The sequence below is a fragment of the Leopardus geoffroyi genome, chromosome B1, assembly GCF_018350155.1.
Source record: "Leopardus geoffroyi isolate Oge1 chromosome B1, O.geoffroyi_Oge1_pat1.0, whole genome shotgun sequence".
Taxonomy (NCBI): Eukaryota; Metazoa; Chordata; class Mammalia; order Carnivora; family Felidae; genus Leopardus; species Leopardus geoffroyi.
In genome coordinates, this window is record NC_059327.1 from 114,024,060 (window position 1) to 114,044,169 (window position 20,110).

A 20,110-nucleotide genomic window follows, 5' to 3' on the forward strand; every position below is an offset into this window, starting at 1 on the left:
AACCAGTTTCTCTTGCAGAGTCATGGCTTTCTGCTGACAGAGTTCACTGAGAATTTCTGCTCCAAGGACCTGGCCAAATTCAGTGAATAAGAGTCAGGTTTTAGCTTTTGTATTCATTCATACAGCTCATGACTACTCAACACTTCATCACTTGGCTTAGAATGGAAATGGCCACTGTCTATCTGAACTATTGTTAACATCAGTTTTGCCTGGGAAAAATCTATCATTTGCCTTTTCTGATTTTTCATCCTAGTGTCCAGCTGTCCATTGTTAAATTCATCCCATCCAATCATTTTTAAAAAAGTATTTTCATCCTTAAAATCAAAAGCAGTATCAAATTATCTGATCTGCACAGATTATTTTCAAAAATTTTATTTATTCTTTTTTAAGCAAGATCTGTATTTATGTCTTTCAGGAGGTTTATGTAATTTATTAGTTCACTAAGCCTAGTATAATGCTCACTCCAGTCTTCTGTTTCTTGTAGTAACTGTACATCCTCTTCTCCAATCTAGTATTTTCTTTATAAATCCCATAGTTTAGATTCTCATCTTATCATAACTCAGTTTAACTTCATTTTCTCTTTCACATAGTATGAAATTCTTTGTAACCTTTTCATTTTTTTTTTATTTTTTATTTTTTCAACGTTTATTTATTTTTGGGATAGAGAGAGACAGAGCATGAACGGGGGAGGGGCAGAGAGAGAGGGAGACACAGAATCGGAAACAGGCTCCAGGCTCTGAGCCATCAGCCCAGAGCCCGACGCGGGGCTCGAACTCACGGACCGCGAGATCGTGACCTGGCTGAAGTCGGACGCTTAACCGACTACGCCACCCAGGTGCCCCTGACCTTTTCATTTTCAATAGGTATGTTTTGTCAGTGTCTTTTCAGTTTCCTTAGATTCTATTCTTTCTCAGTCCTCAATATAACAGACACTTCCCACAGCATTTGGTTTATTCCTTTAAGCCTATGATTGAATATTTAAGACAGACATGTTCAGAAATATTCTTTGTCTTTTGATGTTTTCAAAAGATATTGCATTTTTGACCAATTTTTCATAATTTGATATCTTTTAAATATTGTTTTATAGCTTATTTCAAACTATTTAAAATACTTATGCAATTTATTTTTATTGATAAATTCTACCATTTAAAAGGAACATTCATCAGGGGAAAATGGTAAGCTAATTCCAATAAACAAATAATAATAAGAGATATCTGAGATTTATTATGAAAATCAGGACTAAGCTCTTCTGACACCTTTGTTGTTGGTGAGACAGTAGTCAAAGTACCTTCCACTGTAATTTTCCCTCTGGTAATTCCTAACATTTTTCTCTTTATTCTTGAACATTATTATATTTAAGTGTGATTTATTTTTACTTGCCATTTTGGGTATAACTTTAATCTTAGGGTTTCTATATTCAGTTCTGGAAAATCCTCATCTGTTATCACTTAAATATGGGCTTCTCTATAATTTCTTTTGGGTACTCTTGGTGATGTAAGTAAAATTTTGCCTCTTGACACAGACAGCTAGGTAGGTGGGTAGACAGATAGAAATGTAGATAGACAGATAGTTGTCTTAGTCTGTTTGGGCTGCTATAAAAAATTACCACAGGCTGGGTGGCTTGTAAACAGCAAAAACTGTATTGCTTACAGTTCTGGAGGCTGGAAAGTCTAAGATCAAGGTGCCAGCATGGTCATCTTCTGGTGAGGGCTCTCTTCCTGGTTCATAGATGGTATCTTCTCACTCTATCCTCACATAGTGAAAGGGTTTGGGAGTCTTTCTAGGGAATCTTTTATGAGGCACTGATTCCATTCACAAGGGCCCCAGCCTCATGAATTAGTTGTCTCCCAAAGGCCCCACGTCCTAATACCATCAGTTTTGGGAGTTAGAATTTCAATATATGAATTTTGGGAGCATACAAACATTCAGACCAGAGTAGATAGATAGGTAGACAGATAGATAGGAACAAATCAATATTGGATCTGTCTCTGGGCTGTATTCTGCATCTTCTACATCAATTCTGTCTTCAACCATATCCAGGCTACCATTTAAATGATTTGTTCTTTTTTTTTTTTTTTTTTAATTTCAATGACTTTTTTTTCAAGGTTTCTCAAGGGTTCTGTTTCAGATAGATTTTTTTCTTATTTACCTTTAAAAACCCTTGCTCTTTAATGAATATTACTTTTTAATTCCTCTCTTAAAGTATAATTAATATACTGACTTTTGTCTGATTTTTTTTAGATTAATTTTACCTGGAAAAAATTCCTGATCCTATTGTTGAGTGTTGCCTTTCTTAGCATTAGATTTCTTCATATGTTTTAGAATTTTGTTTTTTGTACTCATTATGTATTCTTTCTCTCTGCCTGCCTTCCTCCCTCCCTCTCTCTTTTCTTTCTGTCTTTCTTTCAATGTAGTTTTCTCACTATGCTTTTTTTTCCTCTGTACTCACCCTTTCTTACCTAACTCTTTTATGTTTGTCTTTCCCTGACATCCTTAGCCTTCTAGACCAGACTGGTCTTCAAATGGCATTTCTAGGGGTGCCTGAATGGCTCAGTCGGGTAAGCACCCTACTTCAGCTAAGGTCATGATCTCCCAGTTCATGAGTTCGAGCCCCTTGTCAGGTTCTGTGCTATCAGCTCAGAAATGGAGGCTGCTTTGGATTCTGTGTCTCCCTCTCTGTCTGCCCCTCCCCTGTTCGCTCTCCATCTGTGTCTCTCTCTCTCAAAAATAAACATTAAAAAAAATAAAATGGCATTTCTAGACTTCTGTCCTAGATATATGTTGTAGAGATGATAGAGTTAGGCATCAAGTAAGCATCTACTGGTTTTCTGATTGAGAGACTATGTCCATATTCTTCAGCCTTTAAGCCAGAGACCTGGTTTTTTTTCAGCTTATCTTCAGCATTTCCAAGTCACTGGCTTTATTAAGTGAGCCTGACTCTGGTTAGAAAACTTTTGAGTATTTATTCTCCAGGAATCATACTTATGGCCATTATTTCTATGTCTGGAACTAGAGCCAACAGGCTCATGGCTTTATCCCTGCTTCCCACTTTGCATTTTTGGTCCATTTCTAGCCTGTGGACATGCCCATTTCTTTTTTGAATACAAATTCTTCTAAAAACTTTTTCTCTTTTTATAATTGGCCATATGTTTTGAGTAGAAGGAATAAATCAGAGCATAAACTCAAGGTGCTGTCTTCACAACACTATACTAACAAATTTTTCATATGTGTTATTTTATGTAATCTCTTCAACTTCTTTCCCTCTTCAGGGCAGATAGATATCTTATACATTAACCTATAACCCTTACTATGCAGACCATAGACATCAGAAGTATATATTTGTTGCTAAATACTTCTTAGTTTAAGTAATTTTATAATAGAAAAAAATCTGATTCCTAATCTTAAAGACATTGTATATATGAGAATATGTCAATATATTTCTGTGCATGTGTGTTTGAACGGGTGTAAATAGATATGTATTTTCATACTTATTAGGGTCCTGCTGAGTTTATCTACCTATTCATGTGATTTTTTCTTCTGCTTTCAGTTTGGCCAAGAATATCTTGAATATGATTCAAGAAATTTCTCTTTAGTCCAGAATACAGAAAGAAATATGAAATTTTGAATAACAATTTTGGACTCTGCTGCTTCTCGTAACATTTTCAATCAATTTTATTGCTTGATTGTTTTTAACCTGTTACGAAACACAGATGACCAGACTTACTCTGTGTAAGGGCTTGAGGGGAAACTAACTGGCCCACTGATGTTTTTATTCTCATGATAGTGTTTCCATGTGGAAGTTGGTAGCTCAGGATCACGTTGGGAGCCGGCTGACTGCTAAGGCCTGTGCTGCTTGTGTCTTGAACTTTCTAGAGTTTGGAAGTCATCAGTCCAACTTAGCAGCTCATTCTTTAAAACCAGAAGGGTCTGTATTTTCCTTGGCCTCTTTATTACAGCAAATATTAGAAGACCTTAATTCTCATTGTGGCCTAATTATTCTCTTCTATTCATAATTCAGTGGGAACTATTCTTACTTGAGGAAATGAGGGCAGAAATGATATAATTGAGAGTAATGGCCTGAAAGCCATGAATGTCTAGAATCTTGTGTTAAGTCTGATACATACTAGCTTGGTGGTCTTTATAGGCAATTCACTGGAAAAAAAGAAGTCTTTCTCTACTTTCAAAGTGGGATCATCATAAAGACTATTTACTGAATGACAGTAATGAGATAGCTCCTTAAAAAAATGAGACCTATAGTTAGTACCTAAACACTTTCCAATTAAAGAGTATGTCTTTAACTCAGCTGGTTCTCAATAAGAGAAATTCTAATATATGAAAATTCATATTTAATAAAATAGAAATATTGTAAGGATAATTCCAATTGCAAATATATACATTTAACTGCCAACTAAATATTTGCAAGGAAGTCATCAATCATGATGAACCTGACTAAAGAGAAACTATAATCTTGAACTTAGCACTTTTAATTATTAATATAATGAAATCTTTATAAAAGAAATTTTCCTAAGACACATGAAATCTCAGTACCAATTTGCAATTAAATTCATCTTTACTGATGATAAACAGGCAGCATGAATAAAAATTCTGAATGTTCAGTGTTCTTAAGTAATGCTAGATGATTAGACATCTGGCATAGGTTTTATAATTAACTGAAGTTTAAGAGTTATGCTGATAAGCTGGCCTTTACAAATATCTGGTCCTTTCTTTGAGGTTATTAGTTAAAAATAGTGATAAAATACATCAATAATTATTTACTAGCCATTTTGGAGTAAGAAAAAAAATATTAAACCACTTTCAAAAAATTCTTCTTTGTATTTCAGGCCCTCCGGGGAAACGAGGTAAGAGGGGCCGAAGAGGAGAATCTGGTAAGTCTCTCAGCTGCTCTTTGTCATTAATGTTTTGGTTAGATTCCTGCATCTGTTCCTCCTAATTAATGATTATATAGTCTTGCTGGAGGTTGCCCACAAGCTTGTGCATGTGTCTAAATCTTCTCTACTACACCTAGAATTTTTTTTTTTTTTATCATCTCCTTATTTCCATCAAACCATAGATAGTTTGGAAAATATTGTTCAGTTGTTAAATTTGATAGCCACTGGCACCCAATTTGGGGTTATTTACTGTATCAGGTTAAGTTGGCCCTTTTTGTGTACAGTGGAGACTTTTTTAGCTGCACACAGTGTGGCAATATCACCCATGCTTCTGTCTCCATACATGTACATGCATGGAGAAAACATCTTTGTGAGAACACATCTTTGTGAAAACATCTGCTTTGGGACACTAGGGCACATGTCTTGGAAAGGTTTATTGTTATTTTATCCAACTGGTACAATTTTGTCATGCTTTTACTCTCATTCATTTCAAAATTTGGAATTTTTATTTCTCTCATATAACCCTAGGATTTTAGTGATGACAGCAGCTTTAGTAATCAATCCAGCATTTTCATTTTGTAGTTGAGGAAATGGAGGCCCCAGAACAGTCAGGTGATCCAGCCAAGGCCACGCAAATTTTTAAGAGCAGAACTTGAAACAGAACCAATTGTCCCAATGCCTATTTCAGTGAGTTTTTGCTCTTAGGCCAAATCCCTATATGTACCTTCCTCTTACCTTGCAAGGAAGAGTTGATGGCCTGATAAGACTTTGCATGGTCATTTTGGAGCCTTAGACTTTATAAAACAAGTCAAACAGTAAGTGCACACACTATTTGGATATTTGGTTTCAAAAAACATTTTTTATTTGAGTTTTTTCTTCACTTTGAAAGTAATTCAAGGTTTGATTCAAGTATGCTAAGAAATGCTCTTTTCCAGTAGAAACAGTAAAAATACTGATCTATGAAAAAAAAGGAACAGATTGATTTGTAAAGTTTTTCGTTTTTTGTCTCATTTCCTCTTCTTTTTGGAAAAAAATATGTTGAAGTGAAAGAGATTTATGAAAAATTTACTAATTTAGGCAAGATACCTGCTTAATTTCCTTAAAAGTATTCCTAAAAGTTATCTTTCAACCTCATTTAATCTAAGTAATTGGAAGCTTGTACAGGTATCCCTTTCACAAAATGCAGTTTTATATTTAAAGATGGATTATAAATGTATTTTAAGGAAAAAGAAATAATAAAACATTAGCAGAGTCAAATAGTTGGTGAATTGATCTTTGTCAAAAGAAATAAAAAGGATTGGGGGGGGAAGTAAAAATTGTGTACTTATGTGAAGTTTTATAGAAATTTAAAAAGCTAATTCCTAACTTCTTGACTACTAAAAACTTGTGTTTGTGTTTTAATTGAGCATACAGTGTGCAAAATATTGAAATTTTCTTAGACTTTGCCTATGTTTTGATGAAAATACATAGTTTTAAAGAAACATATAAACATCAGGGTTTAGTCTTTTATATATTGACAATGCTACTGAATGAAAAACATTTTTAGAACAAATAATGGGTGCATTTCTCATTTAGCCATTTTACCAAACTCCAGAAAGTTATATATCAATTCTTTATAACTGGGCTATCATCAATGACCAAAGATCCCCCTGATTCACATTTTATCTAAATTTTTAGCTATATAAATAGGCCATCTTAAGATGAGCCTTTCAGTAATTCATAGAGAGGCCTCAGGGAATCTGAACATCCATTGAAATTTTATATAAAGTTTGTGTGCAGATAGATGTAAATACACTTTTATGATATGGATAAAATGGAAATGGATATGGATATGGATAAAATGTATGGGTAAATACACTTTTATGATATGGATATCAAAGTTGTCCATGACCTAAAAAAAGATTAAGAACCATTGAACTCTAGATGACTTCTTTGTCCCTTGTATTTTGATGATGATTATGACAATGCTTTCATCTTTTATTTAATCTTCATATTTTGCATATTCACTAATTCATCTCTCCCTTTCTCTTATTCTCTCCACCCCACCCCTACCCCACAGGTCCTCCTGTAAGTATATTTGTTGCATTTGGGATCTTCTACGTTAATTAGGATCATGTATATTAAAACTATGTTAAGACATCAAAATATAGTCTATATTTCAATTAGAAAAATGTTACTGACCTTTGAAGGATATCTAACATTGGGAAATTATTTTTTTAGTACACTATTTTGGATATGTTGAAGTGTAATATGTGTCAATTAAAAAAGACTTTATTTTTGATACGCTCACAAGCCAATTACTCTCTTGGGACTTTTGGACAAACTTATGAAGCTCCTGATATTAAATACTTTTCCTGGAATTCTGAGGTTTCTCTTGCAAGCAAATCCCCAAGCTATTTCGCACTTCTTTTTTCATCTGTTTAAACTTGTATCTGAAATATTTGCATTTGCCAGTCCACCAAATGTAGATGGCAACATGATCATGGAAATGATACCCCCCGGGGGCTTGGTCTGGTACTCCCTCCTTAGGCAACACTCCCTTTGAAGTCCCTTGGAGTTTGCCTGCATAAAGAACATGAGATGGAGCCCTTGGAGAGTTGCACTCTCTTTTTTCGTTCCTTGAGTAGGTCAGAGCTGCCGCATTCCAGTCTGCTTTGCACTCACAGGAACAGATTATCTTGTCAGCTTTGAGCTGGATGTGTTTTTGAGTAATAATATCCTGGATATCTGTTGTCTGACCCCAGTGTTTGCATTGTCCACTGTACATTTACGGTAGCCATGATCATTGGCCTTGAGATACTTTCTCATCCCAAATAGCCAGTTTGCTCCAGGGTTCAAAGACTCCACATTGGCAACTTATCTAACAGGCCAGCATGGTCCAGGGAGAGGGGCTTAGCATATACTCGTTTACTTTATTCAGAGGAAGCATTGGCTTCCAAATATCTTTTGCAGTCTTCCTGCCACGTTCAAGGGTGGAACATAAATCATGTTAGAAATGACTTTGCTTCTGTAACTGACTTTCAGCTCTTGCTTAATGCTAGGCAGATGGTATGCCCCAGGTCTAGGAACTTTATTCTTTCGCTTCATATTTAAGCCTCTGTCTTTAAAGCTAGAAGCAAACCACTACTATCCAGAGGAAACTCTGGAAATTACAGCCAGAATAGAGAGTTCAAGACTTTTTGGTGTGTGTGGATGTGGATGTAAGTAAGTATTAGACATGCGAAGGTGTAGTTAAATCTTGCTTCTGCCAAATGGTGACATTTCGGGTTCTAGTATTTCTTCTTTGGTCCTTCACAAATTTAGGCAGTCATCTAGATCCTGCTTTCTTGAAACATCTATTAGTCCAGGATCTCCACTAAAGATTTAATTGTTTTTTCCTTTCTTAGTATATAAAAAGAAAATAGAACTAATGTGTTTAAGCCCCAAGTACAGGCATACCTGGAAAATATCATGGGCTTGGTTCCAGACCACTGCAATAAAGCGAATATCACAATAAAGTGAGCCAAGTGAATTTTTGGCTTCCTAGTGCATATAAAGGTTATGTTTACACTATACTGTAGTCTGTTAAGTGTGTAATAGCAGTATGTTAAAAAAATAAGGTACCTACCTTAATTAAAAATATTTTATTGCTAAAAATGCTAATCATCATCTGAAATTTCACTGAATCATAAACACTGATCACAGATCACCATAACAGTTATAATAATAATGAAAAAATTTGAAATATTGTGAGACTTACCAAAGCGTGGCACAGAGAAACAAAGTGAGCAAATGCCATTGGAAAGTGGTGCCTGTACCTTGCTCAATGCAGGATTGCTGCAAACCTTCACTTTTTTTTAAATTTATTTTTTTATTTTTAATGCATTTGTCTTTTATTTTATTTATTTATTTTTTAAATATGAGATTTATTGTTAAATTGGTTTCCATACAATACCCAGTGCTCATCCCAACACCCTCCTCAATACCCATCACCCACCCTCCCCTCCCTCCCACCCCCATCAACCCTCAGTTTGTTCTCAGTTTTTAAGAGTCTCTTATCAAACCTTCACTTTGTATTTAAAAAAAAAAAAAGATACCCGTGAAGCCCAAAAAAGTGAAATGTAATAATAATGAGGTATGTCTACATGTGGCAGGCAATATTCTAGGAACTTTACACACATACTTCCGTTTTGCCTCACAAAATTCTTGGTGTTACCCTTCCCATTGTTCAGTGAAGAAGACTCATAGAGGTTAATTATCAATAGTTTTACCTCTAGAGAGGGTTTACAAAGTTGGAATTCAGTTAAATGTGTCTGGTTCAAACCCTTTCCACTTACCACATTATCCCTATTCCTTATGAGTTTTGAGTGTGTTGCAACATGGATCATTGTGTAACAGTGGTAGGCCATGGGTCCAATCCTGTTTCTTTATATAAATAACTGTGTATAATAAAAACATGTCCAAAAATGTAAAGTGGTTAATTCATAAAATAAGCATTCATACTGTCCCATCTCGATTGCATTTTAAAGAAGTTGTAATGTGTTTAGCAAACCACATCAAATCTAAGAAATAAGGTATAATATGGTTTCACTCTTATGTGGATCCTGAGAAACTTAACAGAAACCCATGGGGGAGGGGAAGAAAAAAAAAAAGAGGTTAGAGTGGGAGAGAGCCAAAGCATAAGAGACTGTTAAAAACTGAGAACAAACTGAAGGTTGATGGGGGGTAGGAGGGAGGGGAGGGTGGGTGATGGGTATTGAGGAGGGCACCTTTTGGGATGAGCACTGGGTGTTGTATGGAAACCAATTTGACAATAAATTTCATATATTAAAAAAAAATCCATGAATGAAAAAAAAAAAAAGAAATAAGGTATAATCATGAGTTTTTATATTGACTAAAAGATAAGTCACTCACATTTGGTAAGATGAAAAACCATCGATTGTGAAAAGGAGAAAAAAAAATACGTATTGATTATGCTATCTTTACTAATACAATGGAGTCTTATAGTACTTGGAACCCCATATCATGGGAATCCTTATGGGTGAAATATCTTATAATGGAATCCTGTTGGGGCTCTAATTTCTAATAAACCTTCATATATGATTTTCAAGAAGTATTTGCCTTATATCAAATTTTACTTCAGAGGAGATCACTCTATAAAATATTTCCATTATATATCTTGCATCTGAATAAAAATCAGTAAGCAGTGGCATTATTATGATTAAATAGGTTTACCAATGATATATTGAGATATAATATCCAATTATTAACAATTATAACTTAAAGTGACCATAGTCTTCCTAGTTTTAGCATCATTTAATTTTATGTGTATTTTCCCCTTCCATTTCTTTTCCATGAACTGAAATCTGAAAGTTTCTGTAATTTTATTTTTAGAGAAATTTTATTTTCCTTTTTTGTGTTTTTAAAAAGTATATTTAGCTATCTGCACAAATAAGAAATTACAGGAAATATCAATGCTTACGCTGCCATTGTAATGGCAGTTGCCCTTGCCCCCATCCTGTAAATACAACGTAAGGCACAAAGGTAGTCTGAAAAATTCCATAGTCTTCCTTCTGGTGAGCAATTTGTGACACTGAACCTGTGTTAGAATACTTAGCACAAGGAAATTCCTCAAGCTTCCTTCTTGCTACGAGCTTCTGTGCTGCCATGGCTTCCCATGTACAGAAAGATTATGAAGTGTAACCTGGTGTTGGGATTTGTATTTTCTTGTCATTCACTCGTGATATGTGCTCAGTTGTGCAAAAAACAGCATGTGGACACTTATGAAACAAACAAATGAAAGATTGATTGACAGTAACAGATCTCTTTTGTCACTAAGAGTCACCTTTTCATTGCCCTCCTGAAGTAGTCACTCTGAAGTAAAACTAAAAAAAACAAAAAAGTATAATGATAAAATTTAATTTTACAACCTTACATTTACATCTTCATTTGATATATTGGATATATCACACTAGATTAGTGTGTGGCTGAAGTGTTTTTTCTTCTGTCAGTTTTTATATCTTGCATATTGAGGTCATTTATAATTTAAAACTTGAAATACAACTTGAATTAGATCCCATGTTCAATTCACTCTTTAGGAAGCTGTTCAGCTTACTACTCGGTTATCTATTTTGACAAAAAGATATTGCTACCATAGGGGTCTCCATTATAAAAGGCTGCAATGCAGCAATTTTATAATAGTATGTGTAATTTACTTTTACATGAATAACAGGTACTTCTTTCTATTTTCTTTTTCATAAAGGTAACATGTAATAAAACATTGCTTTAAAGGAATCCATGAAAGTGCCTTGAATGCCCAGCTTGGATATCACAAATGTGTTTCTAGAATGATTTGCCTGACTGTTGTGTTACCTGATTCCATATGCCATGAAATTGTACCGCCTACTTTGGATTTCTTAGAAATGCAATCATGTTTCAATAAGAAGCAAAGAGTCAGATAAAAATTTACAAAGTGATTTCAGAGTTTTTAAATGTAGCAAATTTTGCACTACTTTTGACCTTTCTTAGAATCAGTGGGGGATGTGGTTTCTCTGTCCTTTTGTCCCCAGAGGAGACGCTATTCTGATATTCAAACAAGCCCTATAACTGTAGCCAGAAAAGAGTCCGGAGACCTGTTTTAACTGGCTTTGTATTTGTATCAGTCTATCAAGCCATATAATTGTGCTTGACTGACAGAGATATGATGTTATTGTTGGTAGCATAGAACCCTCTGAGGTGCGAAATACGACGCTCTTGTGTAGCCCGTTCTGTCCCATCTACCTTCAGCAATTGTCAACTCAATTTGAAGCCCAGAATCTTGTTGACAGATGAATGAAGCAGACTTAGCCAAGTTAAGCTTACAATGCTATTTCTGCCAATATGGTAGATGAATTAGGAAAAAGAAATCTCTGAGGAAATTTTAGATGAAAAACTCTGATATCTTTACTTCATATTGAAAAAACAACATGACTTTTAAGTCAATAGTAAATCTTTTCCAGATTCACTAATAATTACAATTTATGGTAACTTCCTACCTATGTGTTACTTTATAGACCAATTCTCATACCAGCCTTGTGAACTAGAGATTTATTATACCCATTTTATAGACTAAGAAGCTGAGCGTTGGGCAAGTCAAGTTATTTTGCCCTAGTGCTCACATTTAGCAGGAGGCAGAAACAAAATTTGAACCCATGTCTATCTCTAGCTCTCTGCAAAGCCCCTTTCTACCCCATATTTCTGTAAGATGCTTTTCAGGCAAGTAAGATTTAAGATTTACCACTTTCTTTGCAAATGCCTTCTCTGTTGTGCCCTTCCCTCTGTCATCTATGGTTCATATTAAGCTTTTCTTAGTTATCTGTAGATCTCCTCCATGTACTGTTTCTTTTTTTAAATTTTTTAAAAATGTTTTTATTTATTTTTGAGACAGAGAGAGACAGAGCATGAACAGGGGAGGGGCAGAGAGAAAGGGAGACACAGAATCTGAAGCAGGCTCCAGGCTCTGAGTTGTCAGCACAGAGCCTGACGCAGGACTCGAACTCACAGACTGTGAGATCATGACCTGAGCTGAAGTTGGGCGCTTAACCTACTGAGCCACCCAGGCACCCCAACTCCCTGTGCTCTTTCATATTGCTGGCTACTCAAAACAAGCTTATAAATCATCTAATTCAAGAAAACTAAGAATAAAATAGTCTTGGGGTATTTCAGCAAATGTTTCTTTAATTTCTTCTTTGTTCCTGCTTAATTATTAAAATATTTTTGTTTCTATCTGGGCTCAAGGAATATGCTTTTGTATGTGTGGTGACTTATTTTTTCCATAATAATAAGGTATTCTTGTTGATAGAGCAAACGATGCATCTTATAGGAAGCAGAATCACTGCAGTGATTCTGGGATGACTATATAAATTCAGATGTAGTCACCATAAGAGACCAGAGAAACAAACAAAACAAGCCTGGAGCATCAATTTGTGTCTAAAGGCTGTTTGGGGACATAGCTATAATAGAATGACCATAGGCTGTCACAGATGGGTAGTTCATTTTGGGACACTGCACACAACTTGTGTCTTGGAATAAAAGGTAGAAAAAGAAAATATAACTATAATTCTTACATGGAATAGATTCCCCAGTGCCTTTTTATGTCTTCTGTTTTGAGTGGTTCAAGCTGCCATGTTTGAAGAGGGAACTGTACTCAGTGGTAATTTGCTTCAATGCTTCCTCTGATATTGTTTATGTAGATTTAGTGCCAGATTAAGCAGAACCTTAGAACTCTTGAAAAGGGAAAAATAATGGGTAAAGACCCACTAATTGAGGTAAATAAGGTTGTTTAAAAGGAAGGAGGGCAGGAGGAAATAGACATACAAAAATGTTGGCAATAGTTTTTGCAACATTATTTTTTCTTGTGGTCTATTTCTAGATGCCATCTGTTTTAGAATAACTATAGCTATTGTAACAGACAAACCCTGAGATGCTAGTAGCTACCACAATACACATTTATTTCTTACACATGATGAGGGGCAATCTTGCAGAGATCCAGTGATGGAGACTGCTGTCTTTCATATGAGTGTTCTAAAGTTACCCTGGGCATAGATACACAGCCATGAGATAAGGAAAAAGAAAGAAAGAGAGTGAAAGGTTAGATAGAAAGATTTTCTTCTGCCACCACCTGAGATACAGGTTTTTATGGTTTATATTGCTTTTGACCACATTCCTTGGGCAAGCGTCAACATCTATCTTCACACATAACTGTGAGGGAGATCAAGAAATGTAGCTGTGGGCTCAGAAGAAAAGGTGAACAAATTTGATGAACAGCTAATCTCTGCTGCCCTGTCTGGAAACAATTCCTTAAGAAATAGAAAGGAAAAGAAAGAATGAAAACAAAAAAAAACAAAAAAAAAAAAAAAAAAGAGAGAAATAGAAATAGCTAGAAGTCCCCAGAGAGATGTACATGGGTATGTCACTTGGGTAATAATGTGAATTCTATCTTATTGTAACATTTTAGACGAGAAAAACATTCATCAAAACTATTATCACTAGAATCCTTGAACAGAAAAAAAAAAGTAAAAAGGAAGAGTTTGGGTTTGTTTTGTTTTGTTCTGTTTTTTAGGTTGGGGTTTGCTTTATAAGAAGAGTAGGATATTAATGCTAGGCACAAGCTCCAGGACCCCCAGGTTGCTTTGTAACATCATTGGTAATGAGGGCTTTTTAACTTTAAGCACTTATAAGATCTTTCAGCAACATCAGACCCTGTTACAGCTTTCTCTTCTCTGTCCTGTCTCTCATGCCACTGAGTTACTTCATAACCTTGTGTCTACATAGTATTGGGTTTAGAGTGACCTCCTCAACTAGAAACAATTTTGGTTATCTATTTTGTTTCATATTCCCAATTGTTTCAGGTGAAAGCTTAATGTTTAGTAATAGTATTGTGAAAAAAAAATGACTAACAGTTTTAAAGCAACTCTTACAAGGTTTGAAAAGTAAGCAAATGTCACTCTTTGGTGAGAAATAGATATTAAAACCAAAGAGAGGTTAGACACGGATCCTCTCTCTTTCAAAGATACTTGGTAGATGAAATAAGAAAGAGCTAGAAGAGTGTTTCTCTTTAGATTAAAAAAAAAAAAAACAGGTAGCACAGGCAGTCAGAATTATTAAAAAGAACCTCGTGGTTTTAAAGATTTTGCTGTTGGTTGGTGATCAGACACCTGCAAACCTTTCTAATAGCCAGTCTACAAACAAATGGGGTGTCACATCACTCTTTCCTGTTTGGCTTTCTTGTGACCAAATACTTACTCATGTGGCCAAGTTCCTAGGACTGTCTGCCTGTGCACCTGCATATATCTTCTGGGACAAATGGGGAAGTAATTATATGACCTCCCCAATTATGGATTTGTGGGCCCTGGTCAAGAAAGCCACTCTAAAATAAAGTGCTATTAGAAAGAAGGTTGGAGTCATTTTGAGTGTTAGTGTTTTGAACGAAGTCAAATGAGTAATTGAAGGGATGCATTGTCATTTCATCATGACTGTGTGAGCATTCAGTAATCTTTGTGGGGCATGTGATTGCAGAGAAGGTCTCGGTGTCCCCATTCTTCCAAACTAGCTACTTAAATGCTATGATTTCCTCTTATAAATGGGTGGCTCCTCTTTAGTTTCCAGTTATGTGGACACCATGAAATTGGCTTACATTTGGCCTAAGTTGATCAAGTGACCTGTCTGATCTGAATTGGGTCCTAGACTATAATACAGAAAGAATTCCCTCTTCTAGGAACTTAGAGTCTAGTAGAAACAAAGCAAAACAAAAACATAGCAATATTATGTGAGAAGAAGTACACTTGGGTTATGTCCAGGTACAGTGGAAGAACAACAGGGCAGATAAATAACCTAGGTTTGGGTTGGGACGGGATCAGGGACACCTCTGGATCTATGGTAAGTCAAGGAGTTGTTGACATGAAAAATTTAAGTAATGCGATGTTTTCAGGGAGGCTAGCATTTTCAAAGGCTTTGAGACACAAGACAGAATGGCATTTGGGGAAGCTGCATATTAAATAGGTTGAAATGTAAAGTTCAGGGAGGAGATTAGGCAGTAAATCAAGACAGCAGAGATTGGAATGGATGAAGCTGTGAAGGACCGTGCATGCCATGCTAAGTCATTACCCTGAGAGTATACAGAGTCTAAAGGATTTAAGAAGTGGGGAGTCATGGTCAGACAAACATTTTAGAAGATCACTCTTCCTAAAGGACAAGAGGAGGACAAAAGGGAAGCAAAAGATGACTAAATCACTGTTGCAAATATTTAGCTGAGAATATAGTAGCCTGGAGAGAAGTAGAAAATGGGATAGATTCAGGTGCTCTTAATGAGGTAGAAATGGAAGAAATTTGTGACTAGATGTAGGGATGAGGAGGAGGGAGAAGTGGGGGTGATTTTTCAGGCCTTCTCTGGGGAATAATAGTTCAGGCCACTGGAACAAGGAATAGAAAAGGCAGGGGAGGTTTGGTCTGATGAGGAGTTACAGATGCATATGGGACATCCAGATGGAAACATCCAGTAGCCGGTTGTCTACGTTGGTATTCCACTCGGGAGAGGTTTGAGCTGGAGTGAGAGCTCTAGGAATAATGAAAGTATAGCTGGTTGTTGAAGTGGTTGAAGTTATCAGGCCACTCAGCTTATGAAGATGACACCCTCTCCCACTCTACTTTAGAGTTTGTCATTTAAGAAATAGGTGGGAAAATTGGAGCTTTTAAAGAAGACTGAGATGGAGTGCTTAGAGAGGTGGAAGGAGAATCATGACTTATTACAGTCAAGGGAGACACAAAGGAAGAGGTCTTAAAATGAAGAAAGTGGTGAACAGTGCTAGATACTGCAAACTGGAAAATAGGATGAAGACTGAAAAGTGTCCACTGTGTTTACCAATACAGAAGGCCTTGGTGCTGCTTTTCAGAGCATCTCCATGCATCACTTTTTTCCCTGACCATGGTGTCTATACCTATCAGTCATTTTACCCAGAGGAGGTAAAATGGATGTAATACAAATCAACCACAAGTGGAAAACTCATGCATACTCAGGACAGCACATTTTATTAAAATGTCTCTTTTGATTATTCCCACTATGGGAAATTAGGATAACATTTGGATGGAAGATACACACAGTGCCAAGTTGTAACTCACAGCTTGTGAGTACAAAGGAAAGTCTCTCATTTAGTTTTTCCCTCCATCTCTCCCTCCCTTCTTTTGTTCTGTATATTATTTTAAAAATATATCCTCTGTCTCAGACAGCTTTTAATCTGATTCAAGAAAATAGTCTTCACCTATGTTTACTATTTATCAACCACACAAGTCATGTTATACTTAAATGCCAAATGAATGAGCCAGATAGTCAGAGTACTAGTTTAGAATGAGGAAACCCCATTAAGCATACGAATGGCTAGAAAACTTGGAACTTGAGCTGAGACTTGAAAGATGGAAGATAATTGGATCAGTGAAGAGGGAGAGAGTGGCCTGAGAGGTGGTAATGAGCCATTGGAGAGGCCAAGGTATCTGGAGTAGGTGGCTCCTGATAGAAGTAATAGAGGTTATTCTGGGAGGATGGGTCAGGATCACACATGGAGAGCCTTGAATGCCAGACTTAGCAGTATGAACTTTAAATTTTAATAGAAAAAGCTATGGGCGGGGTGCCTGGGTGGCTCAGCCAGTTAGGCGTCTGGCTCTTGATTTCGGTTCAGAGCATGATCTCATGGTTGTGAGAATGAGCCCCAAGTCAGGCTCCATGCTGGGTATGGAGCCTTAAGATTCTCTCTCTCCCCCTCTCCCTCTGTCCCTCCTCTACTAGCTCACTCTTCCCCATACCCCCACACCCCCCCAAGAAAGAAAGAAAGAAAGAAAGAAAGAGAGAGAGAGAGAGAGAAAGAAAGAAGGAAAGAAAGAAAGAAAGAAAGAAAGAAAGAAAGAAAGAAAGAAAAGAAAGAGAGAAAGGGAGGAAGGAAGGAAGGAAGGAAGGAAGGAAGGAAGGAAGGAAGGGAAGAAGGAAGGAAGGAAGGGAGAAAGAAAAAGCTATGGGAAGTTGGTAAGCAATAAATTTAGAGTGATTGGTTTCAGAGTAACTTGCAGGGTAGCTCCTGGAGGAAACATGAAGAAAATCTAGGCTAGTCTAAAAGCATACATAGGATGGGCTTCATCTGAGAAAAGTTACCAAGGAAGAGTAATAGGATTTATAGAATGAATATGAGGAGTGAACCAGAGGAAGAGTGAAGGATGATTCTACAGTGGAGACAGAATAGGACACTGCAGGAACAGCTGTTCCAAAAAGGGAGCCTTTTATAAAAGGGGGAAAAGATGTCAATGTTGAGTATTTTGAGTCTGAGTTATTGGTAAGATCTCTAAATGGAGATAGTTATGATCTTAGAAAACTCTTCTCATTGTGACCAAAAATGATCATTCACTTGGGGCTATATCCTCTCTGCCTTGCGTTGCTGGCATGGATGGAGTGCAGATGCTTCTGCAAAATGGCAAACAAGACAAAGGCTGAAAGGAATCCATTGGGTTCTCCAATCAAAATGGCTTTGGTAATTATATCAGTCAGGGTTCCACTGAGAAACAGAACCAATAGAATGTCTCTCAGAGAGAGGTTTATTTTAAGGAGTTGGCCACACAATTGTGGGAGCTGGTAAGTATTAAACCTGTAAGGCAGGGCAGCAGACTGGAATCTGAGACAGGGTTTTTATGTTACAGTCTTGAGGCAAAATTACTTCTCTTTTGGAAATCCCAGGTTTTTTTAAATTTTATGTATATTTGAGAAAGTGCATTTGCAGGGGAGGGGCAGAAAGAGAGGGAGAACCTCAAGCAGGCTCCATGCTGTTAGCACAGAGCCCAATGTAGGGCTCAATCTCATGGAACTGTGAGATCATGACATGAGCCTAAATCAAATTTGGACACTTAATGACTGAGCCACCCAGGTGCCCCAGGAAACTCCAGTTTTGCTCTTAAGGCCCTCAGCTGATTGGACAAAGCCCACCCAAATCATCAAGGGCAACCTGCCTTACTTAAAGTCAATTGATTATAAGCGTAAATGTCAATATATCTATAAAATAACTTCCTAGCAACATCTAGACTAGTGTTTGACCAAACAACCAGGCACCATAGCCTAGCTACACTGACACAAAATTAATCATCATAGTGATGTTTTCAAATAAGCACTTCTTAAAGCCATACTTCTTCAGATCCCTGATGAATATGGACAAGAATAGACACTTTTCCTTTATTTCTGTTTTCTTCCTTCTCTGTAAATCTTTCTTCCTTCCTTTTTTTGTCCCTTCACTTGATTCAGCTTTCATACTCCATTTATATAGCCTTATAACTTTGCCTATGATGTGTAAATATACATATTGTACATCCTTCACTTGCAAGCATTCTTGGCTGATTATTATGCAATACATTCAGTTGGAAATTGGTGATCAAAAGCCCTTTTGTATAGATAATTTGATGCCACAACGCTGTGAAGTAGGCGGGACTGCTAGTATTACTGTGTTTTCCTCATCAGCTCTAAGAGGGGCTCAGGGAAAGGGAGTGACACACTTGTGACACATGGCTCATAAGTGGCATGTGGGCAGCACTCAGCTTTGGTATGTTTGCATTTGATCTTCCTGTAACAAATAAACACAGATCCACAAACTTTTTAGAGAAAGACAGCAAGACAATATCTCTGACCTGACACACTGGAGAATGAAAGATTCCTGGAAAACTGGCATTTGGGACCTATGTAAAAGAAAGAGAGTTTGGTAAGAGCATTTCTGCTGCCCAGAGCCTATCCAGATTGAGGGAAAGGACAAAAATGGAGCAGCAGGGGCTGGCCGGGGACTGAGGTGAATCAGAAGGCCTGAGGGCTGCCTCCTGGGCTACAGATCAAACCAGAGTGGCAAAGGGCTTACCTTTCCTAATCACCCCCCCCACTGTGCTCTCTTAGCTTTTGACCCGTCACATCTTCCAGTGTCCTGTGGAAGATCAGAGACAGGAACACTAGGGCATCTATACAAAGTGGCTGAATCACCACTTCCTTTTCTTAATAAACAAATGAAATCCATATTTGTGTAACTAACCCACAGAAAAAGAAGGAGAATGTTTGGCAGGCACAGTAGAAACCCAATCTGGAAACTACAAATTTAAAAAACAATTATTTTAAATTTCATATCACAAACTTCCTTTTGGAGGCTTCCGTTAACTACATCTATGTTAGGATATTCTTCTGGGAGTAGAAATATAAGCACTCCAGAGCTTTGTGCTGCCCAGAGCCTTGGATTTTATAGGACACATGAAAGCATACTTTAGTCCTGTACTGCAGACACGGTCTTTTGTTCTGATATATAATTTCGTTCAACAGTAGTAGACACATGTACTTTGTCTCTTGATTTGCAGTTTTGGGAACAATTTCAACTTGCTCCCTTCCAGAGCACATTATTAACAACCAATTGGCATACAGTTTCAGGCTTTTTCACAGGTGAGAGTGAAAATGGAAAGAGTGGATTACAGAGTTCTCTGCAGGCACCCTGAATAATTTATCGCCCTTCCGTTGTAATGGCTTAGTGTATATATCTTTCACCATATGTAGCCTTCCATTTAGATGTCCAATCAATGGTAAAGAATAAGAACGGGTTTTTAAAAACCATCCCTTGGAGTGGAACTAATCAGCTTGTGGTTTCCTTTCAGGTAGTCTGACCATTCTCCAATATGCCCTGTATATCCTCATATAGGAAATGACCTAA

The 20,110-nt window shown here is 36.8% G+C and overlaps 1 protein-coding gene across 18 annotated transcripts in view; it reads left to right on the forward strand.

The window, feature by feature from the left end:
- COL25A1 (collagen type XXV alpha 1 chain) overlaps positions 1-20,110 on the forward strand; it is a 468,462-nt gene that overhangs the window by 243,017 nt on the left and 205,335 nt on the right. For all 18 annotated transcript variants that reach the window (XM_045470776.1, XM_045470716.1, XM_045470732.1 and 15 more), the window contains exons 3-4: positions 4,842-4,886; positions 6,949-6,956. In XM_045470776.1, the coding sequence (XP_045326732.1) occupies positions 4,842-4,886; positions 6,949-6,956 (53 nt within the window). The remainder of the gene's footprint in view (positions 1-4,841; positions 4,887-6,948; positions 6,957-20,110) is intronic.